At 44.7% G+C, this 23,677-nt stretch overlaps 1 protein-coding gene across 1 annotated transcript in view; it reads left to right on the forward strand.

The window, feature by feature from the left end:
* Positions 1-23,677, forward strand: part of GRIPAP1 (GRIP1 associated protein 1) — a 255,468-nt gene that overhangs the window by 158,406 nt on the left and 73,385 nt on the right. Inside the window, exon 25 of the mRNA XM_068248000.1 lies at positions 14,862-14,989. Within this exon, the coding sequence (XP_068104101.1) occupies positions 14,862-14,989 (128 nt within the window). The remainder of the gene's footprint in view (positions 1-14,861; positions 14,990-23,677) is intronic.

Raw genomic sequence — 23,677 nt, forward strand, 5'->3', positions numbered from 1 at the left:
GCGTGGGACGCAGAAGTGCCAGGCCTTGGAGCGCAGCAGAGCCCGACCTGGCAGCCGGCCTGGCCAGGTCGGGTTCGGCCACCGGAGACCACCGGGAGCCTGCGGAGCGGTGGCGAGGGCACCTCCTGCCTGCCACGGGCTGGAGTAAGCCCCAGGTAAGTGGATATTGATTTTTATTTTTTTACCTCCCTCCCTGAACCTTCCCTTTAGGTCATTGAGGCCTTGTTTGCAGAGTTTGCAGTGGCTGAATGGAGTAATGGTTAAGGGCTCTGCCTCTGACACAGGAGACCAGGGTTTGAATCTCGGCTCTGTCTGCTCAGTAAGCCAGCATCTATTCAGTAGGAGACCTTGGGCCAGTCTCCCTAACACTGCTACTGCCTATAGAGCGCGCCCTAGTGGCTGCAGCTCTGGCGCTTTGAGTCCGCCAGGAGAAAAGAGCGATGTACGTGTTCTGTGTTTGTTTGTTTGTTAGTGTCCCTCTAGACTTGTGGAGTCCCTCCACCTAGTGGAATTAAAGTGTCATTGCAGTACATTGCAGTGCACCCAGTGAAGCAGTCAGGGTCGGAAGTGCCACACATTTTTTGCAGATTTATAAACCAATGAGAAAAATTCTGGGTATGCAATAAACATGCCTAAAACTAAATGGATTTTTTTTTTATTTCAGACCGTGGGAGTCAATAGATTACTGGCAGATATGGCAGCGCAGTAAAAAGCACTCTTGACTAGGGTCCCAAGTTCAGATCTGGGCCAGGGCACAATCTGCATGAACTTTGTATGTTTTCCCCATGTTTGCATGGCTTTCCTCTCACTTCCCATAAGGCTTTCATTAGTTAGATACTTTCTATGTAGAGAGAAGGCTCAGTATCCCATAGCGTCTTCCCCTGCCCTTTCTCCACTCTCTCGTTCCAGCGCTTTCCAACCATTGTAACTCTTCCAACTAGCTTGGTTGAATATGTCTTCAGCTCCCTTGAGCAGTCTGCGGAAGTACTCGCACCCTCAGTACTTCAGAAGATGAGCGGACCCATACTGTGCATGCGCAAGCCCAAGTATAAAGCAGTAGTACAAATCTGCTTATGCACGGAGGTAAAAGCTGTGCAGGAGCAGCTCTGTGCAACTGTGCAGGTGCAGACTACACCGGCGATTGTGTTGTGTGGCCACGCTCTAAAATGGAAGGGATTGTGGCCACACGCTAAAACGGAAGGGATTGTGGCCACGCTCTAAAACGGAAGGGATTGTGGCCACAGTCTAAAACGGAAGGGATTGTGGCCACGCTCTAAAACGGAAGGGATTGTGGCCACGCTCTAAAACGGAAGGGATTGTGGCCACGCTCTAAAACGGAAGGGATTGTGGCCACAGTCTAAAACGGAAGGGATTGTGGCCACGCTCTAAAACGGAAGGGATTGTGGCCACGCTCTAAAACGGAAGGGTGTGTGGCCACACTCTAAAACGGAAGGGTGTGTGGCCACGCTTTAAAACGGAAGGGAGCGTGGCCACTCTCTAAAACGGAAGGGATTGTGGCCACGCTCTAAAATGGCAGGGAGTGTGGCCACGCTTTAAAACAGAAGGGTGTGTGGCCACGCTTTAAAACGGAAGGGTGTGTGGCCACGCTTTAAAACGGCAGGGAGTGTGGCCACGCTCTAAAACGGAAGGGTGTGTGGCCACGCTTTAAAACGGCAATGTGTGTGGCCACGCTCTAAAACGGAAGGGTGTGTGGCCACGCTCTAAAACAGAAGGGAGCCTGACCACTCTCTAAAATGGACAGGAACGCGGCCAAGTGAACAAATTCCACAAGCTCTTGATGGATATATGTTTAGAGCATCCCAGCGCTGGAACAGCGAGTTTTGAGAAGGATGGGGGAGGCCTCTGGACTCTCCAGAAGCTACCTACTTTTTGGTAACTATTCCATTTTACTTCTATTTTTCACTACAGGTTCACTTTAACAGCAATTAGATTTGTCAGCTCCTCTGAGGGACATAAATAACAATAATATTGTGACCGAGCACTCTTTGTAGTCTGGAAGATGTTAGCGCATTACAAATGCACAATATTGATAATAAGGCCCCTTTAAGGCTTAGTAAGTTGCTATTGACTCATGTCGTCATTGGTTTTGTTGTGTCCAGAGCAGCCGTCACTGTGTGACCTAGCCTTGCTATTTATGTTTTGTACTATATGTTTCCCTCTGTTAGCTGGAGGAGGTCACAGGTCTTCTGGGGGACACAGGCCTCTCCTTTACTTAGAGCAGTAGAATCAATGAGCTGTCTCTGTATATAGCTGTGGCAGTGCGGCTCTCTGACGTGATTCGTGTTGTAGGCCGAGGTTCGTGTTCTCCTCTCTCTCCTCTCTCATTTTCTCCAGCACAGCGCAGGCTGCCTCGCTCCCTCCTTCCTCACCATCCCTCTGGAAGCATTAAGACCATCCACTTTCAGCAGGGCATTAATATTTCATGGCTGTGATGAGTCAGGAGGTGGGAGGCAGAAACAGCCAAACCCATCCTTTAAAAAAAATCCCGCTGGAAAGTGCTGAGCCGAGGCAATAGCTGCTTGCTGCGTTCCCTTGCATGAGCCGTGTGACGCCGTTGCCTTAATATGGCTGGGAGGATAAAACAAAATTGCCCCGGGTAGATTCTACTTTAAAGGGGAACTCCATTTTCATAGCTTTGTTGTAGTTATAGTTCTGTACCTTTGCTGCTGATCAGTGGTGTAGCTAAGGAGCGCTGTGCCCAAGTGGGAGTTTTACATGGGGCCTCCCCAAGCACGCATATACTGTACATAACAAATGATATGGCGCACCAAAACCTGCTAAGAACAACCACAGTGTCAGAGGTGCAAGAAGGGGATGGGGAGCAGTTTGTTAATAATTACTACTATTCAAAACATCAACAGAAGTGATTATTACCAGCACAGGCCCAATAAAGAGCTAATAATGTGGTTGAGGGAGGGCCCCGGTGCAGTTGCAACCTTTGCACCCCCTATTGCTATGCTGCTGATTTTTAGGTATTTAGGTACGTGCTTACTGAGCATTTTATTAGGAACAAGACTTGTTAAAAGAATGTTTTTTTGGGGGGGGTAAGGGCAGAGACGCTGCAGAGCGCTTTTCAATCCTTTTCGTTTTTAAAAACATGCTCCCATTGACTCGTGATGTTTCAAAAAATCGCAATTGACTTGCATTAAAATCACAAAAGACAGAAATGACACGGTCTCCACCTGGATTTTGGCAGTAAATGCAAATTTATTAGTGTACCATAGCCATAAAACCACACAACGTTTCGGCCGAAGGGCCTTCGTTAAAGGGACACTATCGATTGACATGTTTTTTTTTAATTGAGATTAAGAGGAAATGTTTGGGAAGTGCTGCTAAGTGTTGGTACATACATCGGAATCCTTATCTCTCTATTTACTGTTATCTAATCCCGTTCACACTTTTCTGAGGGCAGTCTGCTGAAATTCTGAGGGCAGACTCAGCCATGAGGGGAGAGGGGATTCCCTTCACAGTACATCATTAAGGCCTAGTGCACACTGAGCGGTTTTTGGAGCGATCCGCCGGCCGCATCCACCTGGAAAAACGCTTGGCTAATGTATTGCAATGGGATGGTGCACACCGGCGGTTTGAGGTTTTTGCCAAGCCGCAAACGCGCCTCCTGCTGCGCGTTTGCGGATTTCGATAAGCGTTTCGTCCTCAATGTAAAGTATGGGAAAAACGCAAACCGCTCTGAAAACGCTACATCAGAGCGGTTTGCCAGGCATTTTTGTTACAGAAGCTGTTCAGTAACAGATTTTACTGTAACAATATGTGTAATCTGCTACAGAAAAACGCACCCAAAACCGCTAGGTATGTATAGAAAACCTTTCTAAACATACCTAGAATCGCTCTGAAATCAGCTCCCAAAACCGCTAGCGTATTGCGGATCTGCTAGCGGTTTTGGTGTGCACTGGGCCTAACTCTATGTGTGCAGAGAGCCCAGTTAGGCCCAGTGCACACCGGGCGGATCCGCCGGCCAAATCCGCCTGAAAATCCGCATGGCTAATGTATCTCTATGGGCTAGTGCATACCGGCGGTTTGAGGTTTTTAGCAAGCCGCAAACGTGCCTCTTGCTGCACGTTTGCGGTTTGCTAAAAACCTCAAACCGCCAGTGTGCACCAGCCCATAGATACATTAGCCATGCTGATGCGGCCGGTGAACACCCGGCGGATCGCATCAAGATCCGCCCGGTGTGCACTGGGACTAAACTCTGTCATCCGCACCCAAAACCGCTAGCGTTTTGTGGATCTGCTAGCGGTTTTGGTGTGCAGCCTCAGAGACAGCCAGGCAGAGCCTTCTCTCACAGAGAGTAGAGGAAATGTATCTTATGTGCAACATAGATATCCCCATGTTAATGTTTTGTTTTGCTTTGGCAATGCTGAATGTATTTGGTCCTGCCAATAAAGCTTTTTTGGATTTGGATATCTGTAAGTGTGTGGGTGAAACCTGATATATGAAAACAAAAGCCTGTCAGGTAATCTGCTTCAGTTTTACACTGTTCTGAGCATGTCAGGTTGCAGAGATGCTTACAGATTCATACCTCTGCAAATGAGACATTCCAAACGTAGCTAAAATCTACACACAATGAATTACAGCTTTTGCCTCTGATATTTAACATGAAAATAGGAAAATGTTTACACAGTTACTTACCGGTAGTTATTATTTGTACATTGTCTTTTTAGAACACATGGTTTGATAGAGTTCCTTTAAAGGGGAACTGAAGAGAGAGGTATATGGAGGCTGTCATGTTTATTTCCTTTTAGACAATACCAGTTGCCTGGCAGCCCTGCTGATCCTCTGCCTCTAATACTATTAGCCATAGCCCCTGAACAAGCATGCAGCAGATCAGGTGTTTCAGACTTATAAGTCTGATCTGACAAGACTAGCTGCATGCTTGTTTCTGGTTTTAATCAGATACTACTGCAGAGAAATAGACCAGCAGGGCTGCCAGGCAACTGGTATTGATTAAAAGGAAATAAACATGACAGCCTCCATATACCTCTCTCTTCAGTTCCCCTTTAAGTGCGCTAATAAATTTGCAAAAGCCAGGTAGAGACCCAGTCATTTCTGTCTTTTGGATTTCTGCTGTTTCACACCTCTGGTGGATCCGGGTGTGGACTGTTTGACTCCCTGGTGAAGTAATTAGCAGGATTAAAAAGCTGTCTGCACTGTGTCTCTGCCCTAATGCCTTGTACACACCATGCAATTTCCCATCAAATAGTTGAATAGATAATTTCCGATAGGTCCGATCTGTTTTCCATTCGTTTTTCTGATCGATTTTTTTTGATCACTTCTATACAAAATTGATCAGAAGTCAGATCATACCTGTCAGAAATTATCTATTCGACTGTCTGCCTGATGGGTATTTGCATGGTGTGTACAAGGCATTACGCTTGGTTCCCACTTGAGCCATACCATGTGCAGCCAGCGGGAGGGGATGGTGTAGTGTTGGCTCTGATGGTCCGCCATGAACCAGCTGGAGCTCGGTGAATATGCATTACCGCCATAGGCTATGTGGCCTGTGCGGGATTATCGCGGACTGCACAGACAGAAGTGAGGTCCTCTAACTGCAAGAGATCCTGCGGATCCTGCGGATCCATTGCAGAGTGACAAGTGTGTATAATAAAACCCTACTGTTTCTGTGTCCCGTGTCCCTGTGAGTATCCCATCTGCGCTCTGCGCATGTGCAGGGACGCAGAGACAGTGAGGGGGAGTGACGTGAGCTGCACGGCCAAGGGGAGGGCGCGCACGGCTCGGGTGTGTGCACGGCGGGCGCATGCGCAATGAAGACCTAGCCAGTTTTTAAACGGGCTTAGGTCCACTAGTAGATAAAATAGGAGCCCTTTACGGTCAGTTTTTTTGATAAGCTGAGAAAGGACAAAAAATGTCTGTTTTCAGCTCAAGTGGGAACACAGCCTGAGGCCTCTCGCACACTACTTGCGATTCTGATTTCTTTTTATACGATCCGTTTTTTGATTCCGATTAAACAAAAAAAAAGTACTGCATGCTGCTTAGTTTTTTTTTTTCAATCTGAATCAAAAGTTGTATTGTATAAAAAAATCGGAATCGCATGTAGTGTGCAAGAGGCACAGCTTTGGGAACCGGGTCCCGTCACTGACGGCAGTCACGGCCAGCTACGCAGGAGAAGTGCGCTCTTTGCGGATCTCTCCAGCAGCTGCTGGAGAGATCCGCAAAGAGAGCACTTCTCTTACATTAGACTGGCCGCGACTGACGGCAGTGACAGGACCCGGTTCCCAAAGCTGTGCTTTCCTGAGCAAAGCCAGACTGAATGCTCAGTCGGGGATTTTATCAGGTCTGATAAGTAACAAGCTGTGCAGTGCAGAATGAAACAGAAAGCATGGTAGGTGTTTTCTCCAATGTTCCCACTGATATACAGTGGGTTGCAAAAGTATTCGGCCCCCTTGAAGTTTTCCACATTTTGTCACATTACTGCCACAAACATGCATCAATTTTATTGGAATTCCATGTGAAAGACCAATACAAAGTAATGTACATGTGAGAAGTGGAATGAAAATCATACATGATTCCAAACATTTTTTATAAATAAATAACTGCAAAGTGGGGTGTGCGTAATTATTCGGCCCCCTGGGTCAATACTTTGTAGAACCACCGTTTGCTGCAATTACAGCTGCTAGTCTTTTATGTCTCTACCAGCTTTGCATATCTAGAGACTGAAATCCTTGCCCATTCTTTTTTGCAAAACAGCTCCAGCTCAGTCAGATTAGATGGACAGCGTTTGTGAACAGCAGTTTTCAGATCTTGCCACAGATTCTCGATTGGATTTAGATCTGGACTTTGACTGGGCCATTCTAACACATAGATATGTTTTGTTTTAAACCATTCCATTGTTGCCCTGGCTTTGTGTCAGGGTCATAGGCCTCAATTCACTAAGCTTATCTCCTGTCTTTAATAACTCTTCTAGAGTTGTTACCAAGGTGATAAGGCATGTAGTATTCAGGAAACATTTTACCTCAGGCAAGCCTAAATTTAACTCTTCTGTCTTTAAATTAACTCTCCAATCCTTAAAATAACTCCAGAGTTAAAGACAGGCTGTTAATTAGCTGCATGTGAAAATAACCACAGAGGAGGTAAATTAACTACAGGGGAGGTAAATTAACTACAGAGGAGGTAAATTAACTACAGGAGAGGTAACTTAAGGAATGATGAGGTAAGATAACTCTCTCACGTGTGGAGGTAAGTTTTCTCTTGCCTTATTATCTCTAGCATGATCTTAGTGAATTGAGGCCATTGTCCTGCTGGAAGGTGAACCTCCGCCCCAGTCTCAAGTCTTTTGCAGTCTCCAAGAGGTTTTCTTCCAAGTTTGCCCTGTATTTGGCTCCATCCATCTTCCCATCAACTCTGACCAGCTTCCCTGTCCCTGCTGAAGAGATGCACCCCCGAGCATGATGCTGCCACCACCATATTTGACAGTGGGGATGGTGTGTTGAGTGTGATGTGCAGTGTTAGTTTTCCGCCACACATAGCGTTTTGCATTTTGACCAAAAAGTTCCATTTTGGTCTCATCTGACCAGAGCACCTTCTTCCACATAGTTGCTGTGTCCCCCACATGGCTTGTGGCAAACTGCAAACGGGACTTATGCTTTCTGTTACCGATGCCTTTCTTCTTGCCACTCTTCCATAAAGGCCAACTTTGTACAGTGCATGACTAAGAGTCTCCCACCTGAGCTGTAGATCTCTGCAGCTTGTCCAGAGTCACCATGTGCCTCTTGACTGCATTTCTGATCAGCACTCTCCTTGTTCGGCCTGTGAGTTTAGGTAGATAGCCTTGTCTTGGTAGGTTTACAGTTGTACCATATGTTGGGAACCGGCCCGCGGCACGCCTGCATATACGGTTCCCGACTGCGGGTTTGACCAGATCAAGCGGGGAGCAGCCTTATTCGAGCTACAAACAAGGCTGGGACCCCTCAAACACTTCCCACTGCCACCACTAGCGGTTGCTAGACACGCCAACTCAGCTGTCAAGTGCTCAACACGCAATCTGCATTTTCGTATTCGGGTCAGCTTTGCGCTTAGGCCGAATACGGGAACGCCACGCACCCACACACGCAGTACAGTTGTACAGTAACACAGCACAATCAGGCACTGACTTGTAATGCAAGTTACACTGTCGTACAGCAAGACCAGTAACAGTCGTTCCGAACGATACTGTTAGCCGCTCCCACTCTGCTGTCGAGCGCAGAAGTGCCCCATACACACAATGCAATTACAATTTCATATGGTAGTGTTGCTCAAGCATACAATTAGGCATGGACTTACACACAGCTACACTGCAATCTCCTCTAGGCTATGAGTGTTAGTTTAGTACAGCAGAAGTCAAGCTTATTAAATAATAATTTAATATTCCAGGAAAGAAGTGGAACAATGCAGAACAGAATATATACAAAAGATTACAAAAAACAAAATAAAAAGTTACAAAATTAAGAGTTTACAAAGATAAAAGTTACAAAAATACACACACGGATATTTGCGTAAAAATAAACGGGGGGAAAAAGGAACGTTACCAGCTTAGGTTAGAACGTTGTTTGACGGGAGGACGCCGTTTTTCGACCAGGAGTCGCGATCATCCCTAGCTAAGCGCTACCTCCAGGAGAAGATACCTGTGACTGTTCTGGACCACCTTAAATAGTCTGAAGTGTCCCCTGGGGCATTTAATGTCCAGCCCCCAGGAACTAATGCAATTTCCCCGTTTGTGACATCACCGAACGCTTGTCATAATCTTCCTGTGATATGCGAACTTTAAAGGGTTCCTGTTTCAGCTTTTTGAAGGTTGCAGATTTCACAGGTAAGATTGTATCCTGAGAACAAGAAGTATCCTGTTTACACTTACAGATTTCAAAGCAATTCCACTTCCAGCCCACTATTCAGACTAAGAGGTAGCCGAACGGCTGTGTGGGCTTTAACCTGGTCGGGTAAATGTCTAAGTAAGTGTTTCCTGGCTAGTGGCTAGGTAGACAGTTCCTAATTACTGTCCAGGTTCCTTTGCCTATTGAAGGTGGCTGGTCTATTGAATGAAGACAATGGCAGTTCCCTTGATCTCTGCCCTGAAGGCAAATTTAATCTACATACAGACATTATCCAGGTGACACCTTTCAAAAGCCAGACTGGTTGACATACCTACACCTCTGACAAAATATACAGCAGATAGAAAAATGAAAGAAATATGTTCCTGTTATCCTTACATCATCAGCACCCCATAACTAGCTGCTATATTCCTGACACCATACTCCTTCCATTTCTGAATGATCGCTTGAACAGTGCTCCGTGTGATGTTCAAGGCTTTGGAAATCTTTTTGTAGCCTAATCCTGCTTTAAATTTCTCAATAACTTGATCCCTGACCTGTCTGGTGCGTTCTTTGGACTTCACGGCGTTGTTGCTCCCAATATTCTCTTAGACAACCTCTGAGGCCCTCACAGAGCAGCTGTATTTGTACTGTCATTAGATTACACACAGGTGCACTCTATTTAGTCATTAGCACTCATCAGACAATGTCTATAGGCAACTGACTGCATGCAGATCAAAGGGGGCCGAATAATTATGCACACACCACTTTGCAGTTATTTATTTGTAAAAAAATGTTTGGAATCAAGTATGATTTTTGTTCCACTTCTCATGTGTACACCACTTTGTGTTGGTCTTTCATGTGGAATTCCAATACAATTGATTCATGTTTGTGGCAGTAATGTGACAAAATGTGGAAAACTTCAAGGGGGCCGAATACTTTTGCAACCCACTGTATATGGTAACATACATGAGGGTGTTTCGTCTGGTTCACTTTACAGAATTGATCGTACAGTCGATCACCCGGGTTATTGTACTGTTAATGGGTATTTTTAGGATGCTGCTGTGCCCATTCTCATCCTGCCTTCCCAGGATACGGGGTTCAGTAACATATCACATTGGTGCTATCGTGAGGCTGGGAATCGGGGTAATTGAGCGTATTTATGCGATAAGTACAGTTAGTCCTCATCCTACCTTCCCAGGATACGGGGAGCAGTAACGTATCACAAGGGCACTATCGGTCAGGCTCGTTATCGGGTTAATTGAGCGTATTTATGCGATCAGCACAGTTATCTTGTGATAGCGTTGCCATGTTTCCAGGTAAAGAGTTCAGGTGGGTTTATCATCCGGAGTTACTCTGTAATATTACTCAGTGGCTGAAACGGAAGGCATTGCGAGCAGGAGCGGCTCCTGGCGCTGTCCGCTAATATATGTATATGGTGCGCATTATACGCCATTTGTTCCAGCTCGGTAACACTTCATTAGTATAATAAAAACGCCAGCGGATTTCCATCCCCTCCTGGAACACAGCGAAGAGCCATCAGTTAACGTCTTATTCTTTGTGTTTATGCGTTGTGATGGAGTTCTTGCAACAAGGCGTACATTGCAACGCTGCCCCCCGCGTAATTTTATCGGGCAGTGGATATTCAGTCAGGCCTCATTCACACCTAAAATCGCAAAATGCAAATGCAAGCGTTTTGTGTTTTTGTGCGTTTTTTTCCCCCCTCCCGGCGCTCCGCTGCGCGCTGCATTTCTGGTTAATGTGCTTTTCTAAGAGCTTTTCCATAGTGGTTTTGTAATTCACTCCCTGACGAAAGTCAGGAAGTGAACTCTCTGGCCCGGAAAATAATAAATACAATGTATTTATTCTTAAAAACGCTCACGCAATCGCTGCACAAAGCGATTTTGTGAGCATTTGTGTTTTTCCTATACCTTCTATTGAGGCAAAATCGCCTCAAAAATGGTACAGGCAACGCTTTGCTGAACGCACAGTGCACGAACCGCGCTGATATGAACCTTCTCATAGAGATTCATTGCACCAGCGTTTTGTGGGCGATTTAAAAAAAAATCACCTGCACTTAAAAAAAGCCACAAACACCCCTAGTGTGAACAAGCCCTCACTCCTGTTCTCTGTGAAGTTAATTTTTTTTTTTTCTTGAAGTGTCACTGAAGCGAAAAAATACCGTATGAGCAGGCTAATGACCTTTTGAACTTTCCTCTGCAGGAAAACCATAAACTAACAAGAAACAATGAGAGACAGTTTGAGATAAGAGCTTTAGAAGACAGTGCTGTCCACAAAGGTCTTGGAGCTCAGTGAAGTTCTTTTGCATAGATAACAACTGAAGTTTCTTAAAGAGAACCCGAGGTGTGTTTAAAGAATGTTATCTGCATACAGAGGCTGGATTTGCCTATACAGCCCAGCCTCTGTTGCTATCCCAAACCCCACTAAGGTCCCCCTGCACTCTGCAATCCCTCATAAATCACAGCCGTGCTGTGAGGCTGTGTTTACATCTGTAGTGTCAGTCTCAGCTGCTCCCCGCCTCCTGCATAGCTCCAGTCCCTGCCTCCGTCCCTTCCCTCCAATCAGCAGGGAGGGAAGGGATGCAGGGGGGACTGGAGTTCTGCAGGAGGCGGGGAGAGCAGCAGACTGACACTATAGAGATAAACACAGCCAGCTCTGACAAGCTGTTTGTCAGCAGCGTGGCTGTGATTTATGAGGGATTGCAGAGTGCAGGGGGACCTTAGGGGGGTTTGGGATAGCAACAGAGGCTGGGCTGTATAGGCAGATCCAGCCTCTGTATGCAGATAATATTCTTCAAACCCACCTTGGGTTCTCTTTAACTCTTCCTGTACTGGAAACAATATCAAACTCACATCTGTGCTGCTAATGTTTTTATTTCTTAGCTGTACTATACATACAAATCATTATATCATAAGTTTATTTTCACTTCAGATTCCCTTTAAAGAATCAACTTTTTCTAAAAGTTCTGGTACTTTTTGTTTTTATTATGCATTTTATGAAAAAACAACGTATCACGCAAGAGTGATATGCAGGCTGCCATATTTATTTCCAGTACCATTGCTAACAATATCCTGGCTATCCTGCTGATCCTCTGCCTCTAATACTTTTAGCCATAGACCCAGAACAAGCATGCAGCATATCAGGTGTTTCTGACATTATTATTATGTCTGCTGGTTGATAGTTTTCTAGAGTTAAGTTTTTTAGTGTCCAGTCCTGTTGGGATCAGCTAAATGTTGAAGGTAGATTGGGTTGGAAGGTGATTGCTGAATATATAGAATATTACCTGCAGTAAGGTCTTAACCTTTCCTTCCGAGAATTGAAGAATCAGGGATTAACAATATTATTTAGGATTTATTATACGGTCCAGGGTAGTGTTTAAATATTGTCTGAGCCCTAATGCAGGACCTGTTCTTATGTACTTTTTAAGTTTTTTATTGAGCAGAAATATTTTAATATACCTAGATGTATCTGGTGGGGGTTCTCTTGCAAAAAAAAAAAAAAAAAAAAAAAAAAAAGGGTTAAAACCTCTCCCTGTACCTGCAAATCAGTGTAAATCAAGGAATAGAAAGCACGTGAATGACCTGTGTGATCACCTTGAACCTCGCACAAATACATGTTTCTACATATATTTTTTTACACATTTTTTATATATATATTTTTTATATATTTTTATGAGTTTCCTTTTTTTCTAGTCCTCAGTAAGGTTTGAAAAGACATTGCTGTGGCGACGAGATAGCGATGAATGTGCATAGTGATAAGAAGTACCCCAAAGATATGTATGTGTATATATATATATGTATAGTCCTGTGACAGTTGGCAGGGATGCAGAGTGCCATCTAGCTATAGGATGTTTATATTTGGATGTTGTTCCTTTAATATCTAGGAGCTGTCAGTTTTTAAGTTAGTAATGGTTCACGTAAAAATGCTTTTTAAAGTTGTTATAATAAAGTTGGTTGAATTTTAATTGCCGCCCACTGGCAACAGTTGCCATGAGGGCGCGTCTATATAGACCCAGCCGCCTGCTGCAAACGTCACCTGAGGAAGGCGTGGTTTTTCGCCGAAACCGGTAGTGACGTAAGGTGGCAGAAGCTAGGCGCTGCTCTCCCCGGACGGTCGTTCCCTAGTGTTACCATCTACACCGCCAGCCCTGGCCAGGCTGGATTAGGCTGAGAACAACCACCGGACGATTTGAGCGAGAAACGCCATACAGCTACTAAGACATTGTAAGTCTAATTATTTTAAAGTGTGCAAAGTAATACTTGGTTAATGCACCATCGGAGCACTCTCTGTCTCCCCCCTACCCTCTTGTTTCTGACATTATTGTCAGATCTAACAAGATTAGTGTGACAAGCACCCGCCAATCCTGTTGTATTATTCCACAGTTGCTGTACAGGTCTCATCCGCTAGAGACTTCTGGAGGCCAATCCACTGTGAACACGAAGAACATTTGAGATTGGTTGGTGGGCCCACACATGATACAATCTCGATTGTGTGCACAATCAGTAAAATAAAGTTATTGATATTGCACTGGAAATCGAGGGTAATAATGCCACCACTCTCTAGATCAGTGGTCCTCAAACTAAGGCCCGCGGGCAGAATGCGGCCCTCCAAGGCTTTTTCACTGGCCCCCCAAAACACAAAATTTATAACTTATAGATGTGGCCCTCTGCACCTTTAAATGTCGCGCCCCGCATATAGAATAGCAATGCTGGCATCACCCATCCACATACTGTAGAAGCCAGCGAGCAGTCATTCGCTGACTTCCAATTCAGCATCAGGTGACACTGCTGTCCAACTGGGCACCATGTTGTCACCCGGGTATGCTTCACTGTCTGGTGCAGAGACGTTCAGGCGCTGCATAACAATGGTTACTGCTGGGAGTTTTCTTCCAGGCATAATCGGGGGAGAATCAATACCTGGACTCAACATAATGTTTTTCAACATAGTTTTATGTATGTTCCGGCCCCCAGCAGTCTGAAGTATTTTGACCAGGCCCTTGACCGAAAAAGTTTGGGAACCCCTGCTATAGATTGACGAGATAGAGTGTTCTCGAAAGCTAATTATTCCTAAAAGGAAGAAAATGGTTAATTATTTATTTTATTTATTAATTGTACTTCTAAAGCGCCACCATATTACGCAGCGAATTGCAAGCTAACTAGCCAAATCAACAATTTATAAAATAGGACAATGCTGTAGTGTGTCTCAATGTGAGGACCTGAAGTTCTTAGCATAGATCACAATAGTCAGATAACAAAGGCAAAACTGGAACGATTAAATCACGTTTATTATAAAACTAGACACAAAAAATATACATTGGCGCTGACCAAATAAATGTACCTGGCAGCTGAACAGATTGGTTGAAGGGGATAAGCAAGAGATAAGAAATTAAAGGGCAACTGAAGTGAGAAGAATATGGAGGCTGCCATATTTATTTCCTTTTAAACAATGCTAGTTGCCTGGTGGCCCTGCTGGTCTATTTTATCTGCAGCAGAGTCTGAAACATACCAGAAACAAGCATGCAGCTAACCTTGTCAGATCTGACAATAATAATGTCAGAAATACCTGATCTGCTGCATGCTTGTTTCAGGCAGAGGCAGGGGATCAGCAGGATTGCCATGCAACTGGTATTGCTTAAAAGGAAATAAATATGGCAACCTTCAAATCCCTCATTTGTCCTTTAAGTAAAATGTCTCTTTTTCCCTTCGCTCTCCAGGACTAGTTACTTCCTAGTCTGCGGCTAGTCTCTGCCCGACATGTTTCCTTACAATCACGTGACTCATCAGGTGACCAGTCTAATAGAGTAACTATGGGGTTATCCAGTAGAGCCCAGTAGCTCAGACTTGGAGCCTTTTGCATGCATGTGTGTATATGAATATGTGATTGTGATTACAGTGTAAGGTATTTTCACTCCTGACAAGGAGGATGTCCTCTGCACTGTGCCTTTTTGCTTTGCCACAAGCTCAGCTAGACTTGGTTGCTGACTGTCTATCTCCGCTCTAGGCTTGGAGGACCTGGTGTTGGCAGAGATAAGTTCCCCCAGCCGGACGCAGACAGGTGACAGCAGCAGCGTCTCCTCTTTCAGCTACAGGGAAATGATGAAGGAGAATGCCACGCCTGCCAGCAATAAGGTAACATCTCCATTCCCGCATGTTCCTCCTAAACCTCTCTCACTTATTCATTCTTCATCAGCCAGAATGGTGACCGTTATTCCACTTTCTCATTTGTTCCGTATATACAATTTTGCTTTATTAAATCCAGGCTAAAAAGAGAAAAGGTAAGCTTTACTTACCTGGGGCTTCTTCCAGCCCCAAACAGTCTATCTGGTCCATTCAAAAGCAAGAAAAATACCTCGCACACAATATTCTTAGCCTGCTGGGATCACCATAAAACAACTGGATAATGCTTCCTTTACACTGTGCCTCCACATGTATAGTCCATCAATGCCAAACCACTTAAAGGGACACTGTAGGGGGGTCTAGGGAAAATGAGTTGAACTTACCCGGGGCTTCTAATAGTCCCCCACAGACATCCTGTGCCCGCGCAGCCAATCACTGATGCTCCGGCCCCGCCTCTGGTTCACTTCTGGAATTTCAGACTTTAAAGTCTGAAAACCACTGCGCCTGCATTGCCGTGTCCTCGCTCCCGCTGATGTTACCAGGAGCGTACTGCGCAGGCCCAGTATGGTCTGTGCCGTGCGCTCCTGGTGACATCAGCGGGATTGAGGATTGAGGACATGGCAACGCAGGCGTTCAATTTTTAATCCAGATTTAACAACAACATGATGGTACAGAAGTAGATTTTATATACATCACCTTTACAAGGCTGCAGTCAGTCACAGGGATGTTGGTCAACAATTGGTTCACTCTAAGGACTACAGGATGGTAACAATATAGCCATTTGGTTCCCAACTGCTTCTGAGCTAAGTGTTTCCCAGAACGTCATTTCGGACAGCACCCCTGGATGAGACTGGTCTCCCTCCCCACTGTGGACAGGAAACTGTTAAAAGAAGAATTTGCATAAGCAATAGGCAGCCACATATAAGATACTACACCTGCCACAGTACCTCAGTTTAGTTTCCTGTCCCGGACGGGATGCATGGGAGAGGTCTCCAGGAGTGCTATCCATGTCAGGCGGCAGGGGCAGCGTTTTCCAGGGCTCCAAGCAGCACTGTTCAGTGAACAGTCAGGAGCCCTGCAGCGTGGAGGAGGCTTCTCCATCGGAGGCAGCAACTTTATGCGCGCATGTGCGTGCATTGGAGAGAGTTCACTTCCGGTTGAACCGGAGGTAGTCACGCGCTGGCGTCCCGCGTGATCTGAAGTCTGAGCCGGGCGGCAGGGGCCGCGGCGGTGATTAGGAATCAGCATACAGCTGATTCCTTAAGGTAAGAAGCTGATTAAGCATATGCTTAGCCGGCAGGGGCCGCTTGCATAATTGGATCAGCTGCATCAAATCAGCAGCACAGGTATAAGTTTGTAGAGTCCATGATGCACTCTGGTTTGTGACTGAGATCATGGAGGACGCCTCTGGGTCAGCTCCTGCACAATCTGCTGAATCTGCCCAGGATCCCTCTCTGGCAAGTAGATGTGATTATGTTTCTTCTGCTTGCCTGGATGTATGTTATGTATAGAGGGATTTGTCTAATAGCTGGCTATCGTTTATTATGTTTTATACCCCATAAGACATAAGACTGAGAAGGTTGAAAAGTCTGAAAGATCTTCTACTCAGTCCAGTCAGCATGGATTGGCAACTCTGAATGGAAATTGTGCCAGTATTGTACAGAGAAGGTCCACAGCAATAGGAAATTAAAGATTCTGCTATTGCTTCTACCGCCTCAGCTGCTTCAGATGGGCCTGGGACTAGTACTGCTATGGCTTATCTACCTGTTATAGCTAATCCATCATCTCCTATGTTGTCTGCACCTCTAACTATGCCTCCTGCTTCCAAGAGACATAGGCCTCTATTTATTAAGCATTCCTGCATGCGGTAATGCTCAAAACAGCTGACTTTACCCACCATTTAGTAAAGTGTGCATTCATAAAACCTGTGTCCGCATGAAAATTTATAATTCCTGAGCAGGTGCCAGAAATTAACACCTTGTGCGGAGATTATCACAACACAGGTCACTGAAGGTTAATTAATAAGAATTAAAGCAGGCAAATGTGAGCAGGGAATACCCAGGCTGTGTTTTTAACCCCTTGGATACCTGTTTTCAGATAATTTTCACATCAGAAAGCCTGCATGTGTAACATTCTTGAAGTTCTTCTAAGCTGCAGCAATTAAATAGATTGTTTAAAAGAACTTGACTCGTTAAACTAATGGAAACTGCAGCAGCAATTTCCATTAGTGCAATCTGATTGCGATGCGATTTGGACAAAGCACAATCGTCTTCCTCCTGCATTGTATGCAATTGAGCTGTACTATAAGTATAGTAGCGCAATCGCATAGTGGAAATTGAAGTGCGATTGGGATCGCAAATGCGGTTGCGATCGCATTTCATAGTAGAAAAAAGCCCTAACCGCAATGTTTTTTTCCTGAATTAATGAAAGACTTACTAATAGGTATTAAGTCTGAGCAGAAATCTTTGACGCCTTTGGTCAAATGTATGAGAGTTTGGCGGATCCTCATTCTCGGCTTATTCCAGTCCATTCTACTCTTAAGATTAGGATTAAGGAGTGGGATAATCTAGGAAAAGTTTTGAAGTTAGATCCATATTTTTCAAGGGTATCAAACAAAGCTGACCTACCTTTTTTGAGGATTTCTGGGAAATTTTGAATGATTTCCCTAAAGTTTGGAATGCTTCCAATCATCTAGTGGACGCTTCAGATGATACGGTTAAACTTATGGCCAGAACTACGGCATTAGTCAATTCAGCCAGAAGAGGTGTATGGGTATAAACTTGGAAGGATGACAATTCTTCAAAATCAAGTTATGTGGTGTACCTTGTGAAGGGGGTCTGCTGTTTGAGTCAGTTAGACAACCCTCTAGACAGAACGGCAGACACATATAAAAAAAAAAAAAAAAAAAAAAAAAAAAGGTATTCCTGTTAAAGGAATTCTATCGATTCACATATTTTCAATTGACACAGGAATTGTTTGGGAAGTGTTGCTAAGTACTGGAATATACATTTTAGTAGCAACCTCTTTGTTTACTGTTATCAAAATGCTTTCAAACTTTACTGACAAAACTGACTCTGAGCCATGAGAAGAGGGGAAATTCCCCTCACACTTGATCAGATAACTCTGTGTAACTGTGTGTGACAGAGAGAACAGCTGCAGCTTCTGTGTCCTGTTTCGGACTGAAGTGTCTGTAGAGAGCAGAGGAAATGTAACTAATTGTTACAGCTTTTCATACTGTTTTTTGCTTTCAGAGTTTGTTTGATATTTGCTTCTGTAGTCCGATATGCAACTCTGGCTGTGCATTGAAGTAGACACCCCTTCTGCAATTGATTTGTCCCAATATGGCTAATCCTACCCTCAGTAAATTACAGCTTTTTCCTCTGATATTTAACATGAAAAGTAGGAAAATGTTTACACAGCAACTTAGACATTATTTGTACATTGTCATTTTAGAACACTTGGGTATCGATAGTATTCCTTAAGAAAGGACCTTTTCAAAGTAAACGGTCCTTTCGTCCCTCCTTCTAAGAATAAGTCAGATCCCTAGTCCTCTAGGGCAGGAGATGGGCTCTCTACAAGTCACAGAGGCCTAAGGGCCTGTTCAGACTGCACACGTTTCCAGCTGCGTTTTGGAAACGCGTGCAGAAGGCCAACACGCACGACATCAGACAGTGCATAGAGTGCGCTGTCTGATGTTCACACGGCATGCGTTCCGAACGCATGCTGCACGCAGATTTAGCAAAAACGCGCGGCTGTCCCATTTACTTTTCAGTGATGGGATCAGCCACGCAACGCATGCAAACGCGGATGGCGTGCGTTCGTACGCGTTGCGTTCCGCATGCGTGGCCGTCCGCGTTTGTAATGTAAACCGGCCCTAAGTCCAACTTCACTTTTACCAAGAAGTCAGATAAGCAATGACGCTAGTATTCCAGTGAGATGGAGAATTGCAAATTTCAAAACTTGGCAACTACAGTGCACAAAATATTGGTTATTTAGGCTTCTTTCACAGTGGGACGTTACAGGCGCAGGTTAGAGCAGCTTGTAACGCAGCCCAGCTCACAGTAATGAAAAATCAATGGGCTGTTCACAGTGTCCACGTTGTTACACTCTAACGCTGGACGTTTAAAGAAAGTGCATCATGCTGTGCGTTATACACGGTTTTAGCCGCATTAGACTGTTTGCATATGCTCAATAATGTGTGTTTTTTGTTTTTTCTTGCAGGAGGAGAGTCCGCTGTTGTGGCCAGCCACATGACTAATTAATATGCACTGCAGTGTTAACTTCCTGGAGCGGCCGCTTATTGGCTGGCAGGTGATGCGGAGTTTTCCGATCATGTGCTCTCCACAGTCTTTTGCCGCATGCGCCGTTTTCGTCCGATAGTAAGCGTCAAAAAGTACGCATCACAGACCCATCAGGAGACGCATAACGTGGCTCTAAATAGCATCCAACTTCAAAGCTCACATGCGTTGCGTTGGGGGCACGTTATGTGACCTTAGCGTCGCATCTAACGCAACGTCTTAGTGGGAAAGAGCCTTTAAGGTGTTTTTTTGGAGGGTTACAGAATAGAGTTCAGCCAGCCTCCTTTTAAGAGCTTTTGCATTACTCCCCGTTTGCAGGACCAAATAAAGTTTTCAGCCCTACAATCGAAAGTCCTTTCCCTGTTTAGAAAAAAGGGTAATTCGAGAAAGTACCGAAATGTCAGAGGACAGGGATTCTATTACCCTGTGTTTTGTCTAGTAAAGGAGCTACAGGGAAATTATCAGTTCATACTAAATTTAAAGAGTCTAAACCAGAAGGTAAAATACAGAAAATTCAGGATGGATTTGATCTATTATTCATCTCTTACAGAAGGACGATTTCCAAGCCTTTCTAGACTGAAAAGATGCGTATCTTCAATTACCGATACATCTGGCTTCTCAATAATGCTTAAGGTTTGCCTTCCAGATGGAGGAAGAGGTAAGAATGTATCAGTTTAATGCTTTGCCCTTCGGATTATCCTCAGCTCCAGGGTTGTTTATGAAGGTAATGTCTGGGGTTCTAGCTATACTTAAACAGAGAAAGGTTAACATTTTGGGTTACCTTAAATTTCTGTTTTGGGGGACATCTCCCAATTCGGTAAGAGATCAGATTGTTACGACAATAGTCTTACTACAAGATTTAGGTTGGATCATTGATTGGGAAAAATCTTCCTTAATTAAATCCTACACAGATTATACATTTGTTTGGGCTATTTCATTAGCATATCAGACACAGGGGGAGCAATTCAATTCTATCATGGCTCATTCCACAAGAGGAATTTCGACTTCTTGGGCAGAGAGGGCAGGGACCTCTATAGATCAGATTTGCAGAGCTGCGACCTGGTCAAGTCACAATAAGTTTGTAAAGCACTATCGCCTTAATGTATCTGTCTGCAGGTTTATGCTTCAGAAGGAAAGTTTTGCAAGCTGTGGTCCCACCCTAAGGTTTTATCTCTTGTATATCGTCTCATCCAGGGGTGCTGTCCGAAATGACGTTCTGGGAAAGACCACTTTACTTACGGTAAAGTCTTTTCCGGTAGTCATGAGGACAGCACCCCTGCAACCCGCCCTTATTTGGGTAGGAGAGAGAAATAAGTTTGTGTAAGCATCATTAAATGTCCGTGTCATCTTTTTTATTAACTGAGGTACTGTGGCAGGTGTAGTATCTTATATGTGGCTGCCTATTGCTTATGCAAATTCTTCTTTTAACAGTTTCCTGTCCACAGTGGGGAGGGAGACCAGTCTCATCCAGGGGTGCTGTCCTCATGACTACCGGAAAAGACTTTACCGTAAGTAAAGTGGTCTTTCTGCCTTACTGTTACCGATTTTTTTGCCCTGATTTTGACTACTTTCTGCCTGCCGCCTGCACTGACCTCTGCCCTGATTTTGACTACTCTTATTTGTACAGTTTCAAAATTTTTAAGTGTCTTCATAGATTTTATTAATTCACAAAATTTGTGTTCTAGTCTTTTATTTATATGCAGAATGTCTACCAGGCTTTTATTCTGTCATATTTTGGTATATTATGTCTTAAGACTTGGAGGCCGAAAATTCTAGAAAAAAAATGTACCGCTTTTGACTCCTAATTCCAGACAGAAATGCCCCGCCAGGGAGGTTAACTGTTTTATTCGCAGGTATTAGTGTCAGTCAGATTGGGCTTCTCCCTAGTATGTTGTGCTTTCGGCCCGTTTCCACTTGTGCGGTGCGAATTAGTTGCGGAAAACGCAAAACAAATTCGCACGCGGATGCAAATTTTGCCGCAAATTTTACCGCAAATTCGCGGGCGTTTCGCATGTTAGTAAGTATGCGAATTTTACCATGTCAGTGCTTGTGTGCTTTTACATTGATTTTATGCGAAAACGCCCGCGAATTTGCGGTACAATTCGCATACGAAAATGCATGCAAATTTCCTATTAAATACATTGTATGCGAATCTCTGAGGGCTCTGCTGTGCAGCTTTTTCCTGCACACAAAACCGCACAGGATTTCTGACAAGTGGAAACAGGCCCATCCACTTGTATTGTCTATGTGCATCTGCATGCAGGAAAGGCATGCAGATTCGCTGTAGTGGAAACGAGCCCTTATAGTTCGCACGCCTCCTTCTAGTCTGTCGGCTGCCAAAATTCCAGCGGTTTCAGCTCATCGATTGCGTTCACAAGATTGGATGGTCTGTGTACTGAAACCGATTGGAAGGCAATGTGCGGTCCGGCCACTAGGGGGCGTGTGACACCCACGACGTGGGGTTTTCACCAATTCTAAACCAACCATTTTTCGGACATCAGGGTCAGCTCCATGAACCTCTCTAATGCCAGCGCTGCATAATATGTTGGCGCTTTATAAATACAATAAATAATAATAATAATAATGTAAATAACCTCAAAGCACCTATACCATTTTTAATGGATCGGCAATGTTCCACCAGTCTATCTGGTCCCTTGGTGCAGTTACTCCATGTGTTACTACTAAACCCTTTCACCAGTGTTGAGATTGTCTCTGTTCAAAGGGGTCCCTACTCTACCCACACCAATCAGCAGGCGAGCAAACATTTCATGCTGTTGAACCTGATATTCACGCTGAGGCACTGTCAGGTTCAAGAGCATGAAATTAGAGTAGGGACCTGTCATCATTAATGCGGATAGCGGCGAAACCGCCGCTTCCGCGTCAGAGCACGCGCGTCCCCGGGCCTCCCGTCGGCTACAGGGAGGTCCGGGTTTGTGTTCAGATCTGGCGAGCGTCAGGCTCGCGCGCGCGCAGATCTTCGTCGCTCTTATGCGGCCAGAAAGCCGGTCAGCTGACCACCCCTTGCACACCGATTGGCTGGAGGTTCTGGGCGGCGCTGGTGAGTGATCCTTGCATATAAGGATCTGCAGCCCATTTGCTCCTGGTCTGTTGTTGCGAATACTTCTGTGCTAGCTCTCAGACCTTCTAGTCAGAACCTAGTGTGTTGATCTGGCAGGAACCCGGGGAGTCACACTTAGCTTAGGATTTTGATAGCTATAATTATAAATATATTTCTGTGTATGACCCTCTGCTTTAGCTTCTGACCTCGCCTCTGTCTTCTGATTCTGTACTTCTGCTTATCTGACCAGCTGCCGACTCTTTGCCTGTATTACCGACTACGTTTGCCTGACGATTTTGTACCTTAGTGCCCGACCCGTTGCCGACCTTTCGCTTGATTACTGACTACGATCTGCCAAACGTTTTGATACCGCTATAGTCTGACCCTTTGCCGATCCCGCCTGTACGACCACTCTCTGCTTGGTGATAGTCCCAGCCTTTTAGGCCTATCACTTAGGAGTCTCTCTGTCCAGTGATAGCTACAGTCTCCAAGGGCTATCACTGAAAGAGTATTCCTGTATTACTGTTTGCACCCAAACACTACACTTGTGCAAGTAAAGTTTACGTTGAATATCTGCATTATTGGTGATACTGCAGATCACCACATAATCAGGTATCTGTATCCTTACTGACTATTGTTTCTGATTGAGCATGATCGTATCCTATCGGTCACAGATCGTTACAGGACCCTTTTGAATGGAGGTAACCTCAACGCTGGTGAAAAGGTTTTGTAAAGAATGTATTTGCATGAAATCCATTTTAAAAGTTAATATCCTCCATTAGTGCAGCCAAGTCAAACTTGCATTTTATTTGCTTTTATCATTACTAGAGTTCCAGTTGGTTGTGAGAGTGTTGAACGCAGCGTGTTAAAGGGACTCCGAGCAGTGCAGAAACTATGGAAAGACGCACATCATTTTAAAGCTCTCTTTCTCCTCTTTCCAATGATATATAAACCACCACCCTACGCCTTTTAGTTTTTGCTATTTTCGCGATTGAAATTGCCGCGGCCGCGATTTCGATCGCGAAAATAGAGAAAACTAAAAGGCGTAGGGCAACGATTTAGGTGTCGTCAGAAAGAGGAGAAAGAGAGCTTTAAAATGATATCCATCAAGCCATAGTTATATTGTATTACACAGGGCGACTTTTTGTCAAAGTCAGCAGCTGCATTCAGCAGAATGGAGCTGCTGACACTGGGGAAAGTGTCGTCCTGTGTAATACAATATAACTATGGCTTGATGGATATCATTTTAAAGCTCTCTTTCTCCTCTTTCTGACGACACCTAAATCGTTGCCCTACGCCTTTTAGTTTTCTCTATTTTCGCGATCGAAATCGCGGCCGCGGCAA

The sequence above is a fragment of the Hyperolius riggenbachi genome, chromosome 8 (genome assembly GCF_040937935.1).
Source record: "Hyperolius riggenbachi isolate aHypRig1 chromosome 8, aHypRig1.pri, whole genome shotgun sequence".
Lineage (NCBI taxonomy): Eukaryota > Metazoa > Chordata > Amphibia > Anura > Hyperoliidae > Hyperolius > Hyperolius riggenbachi.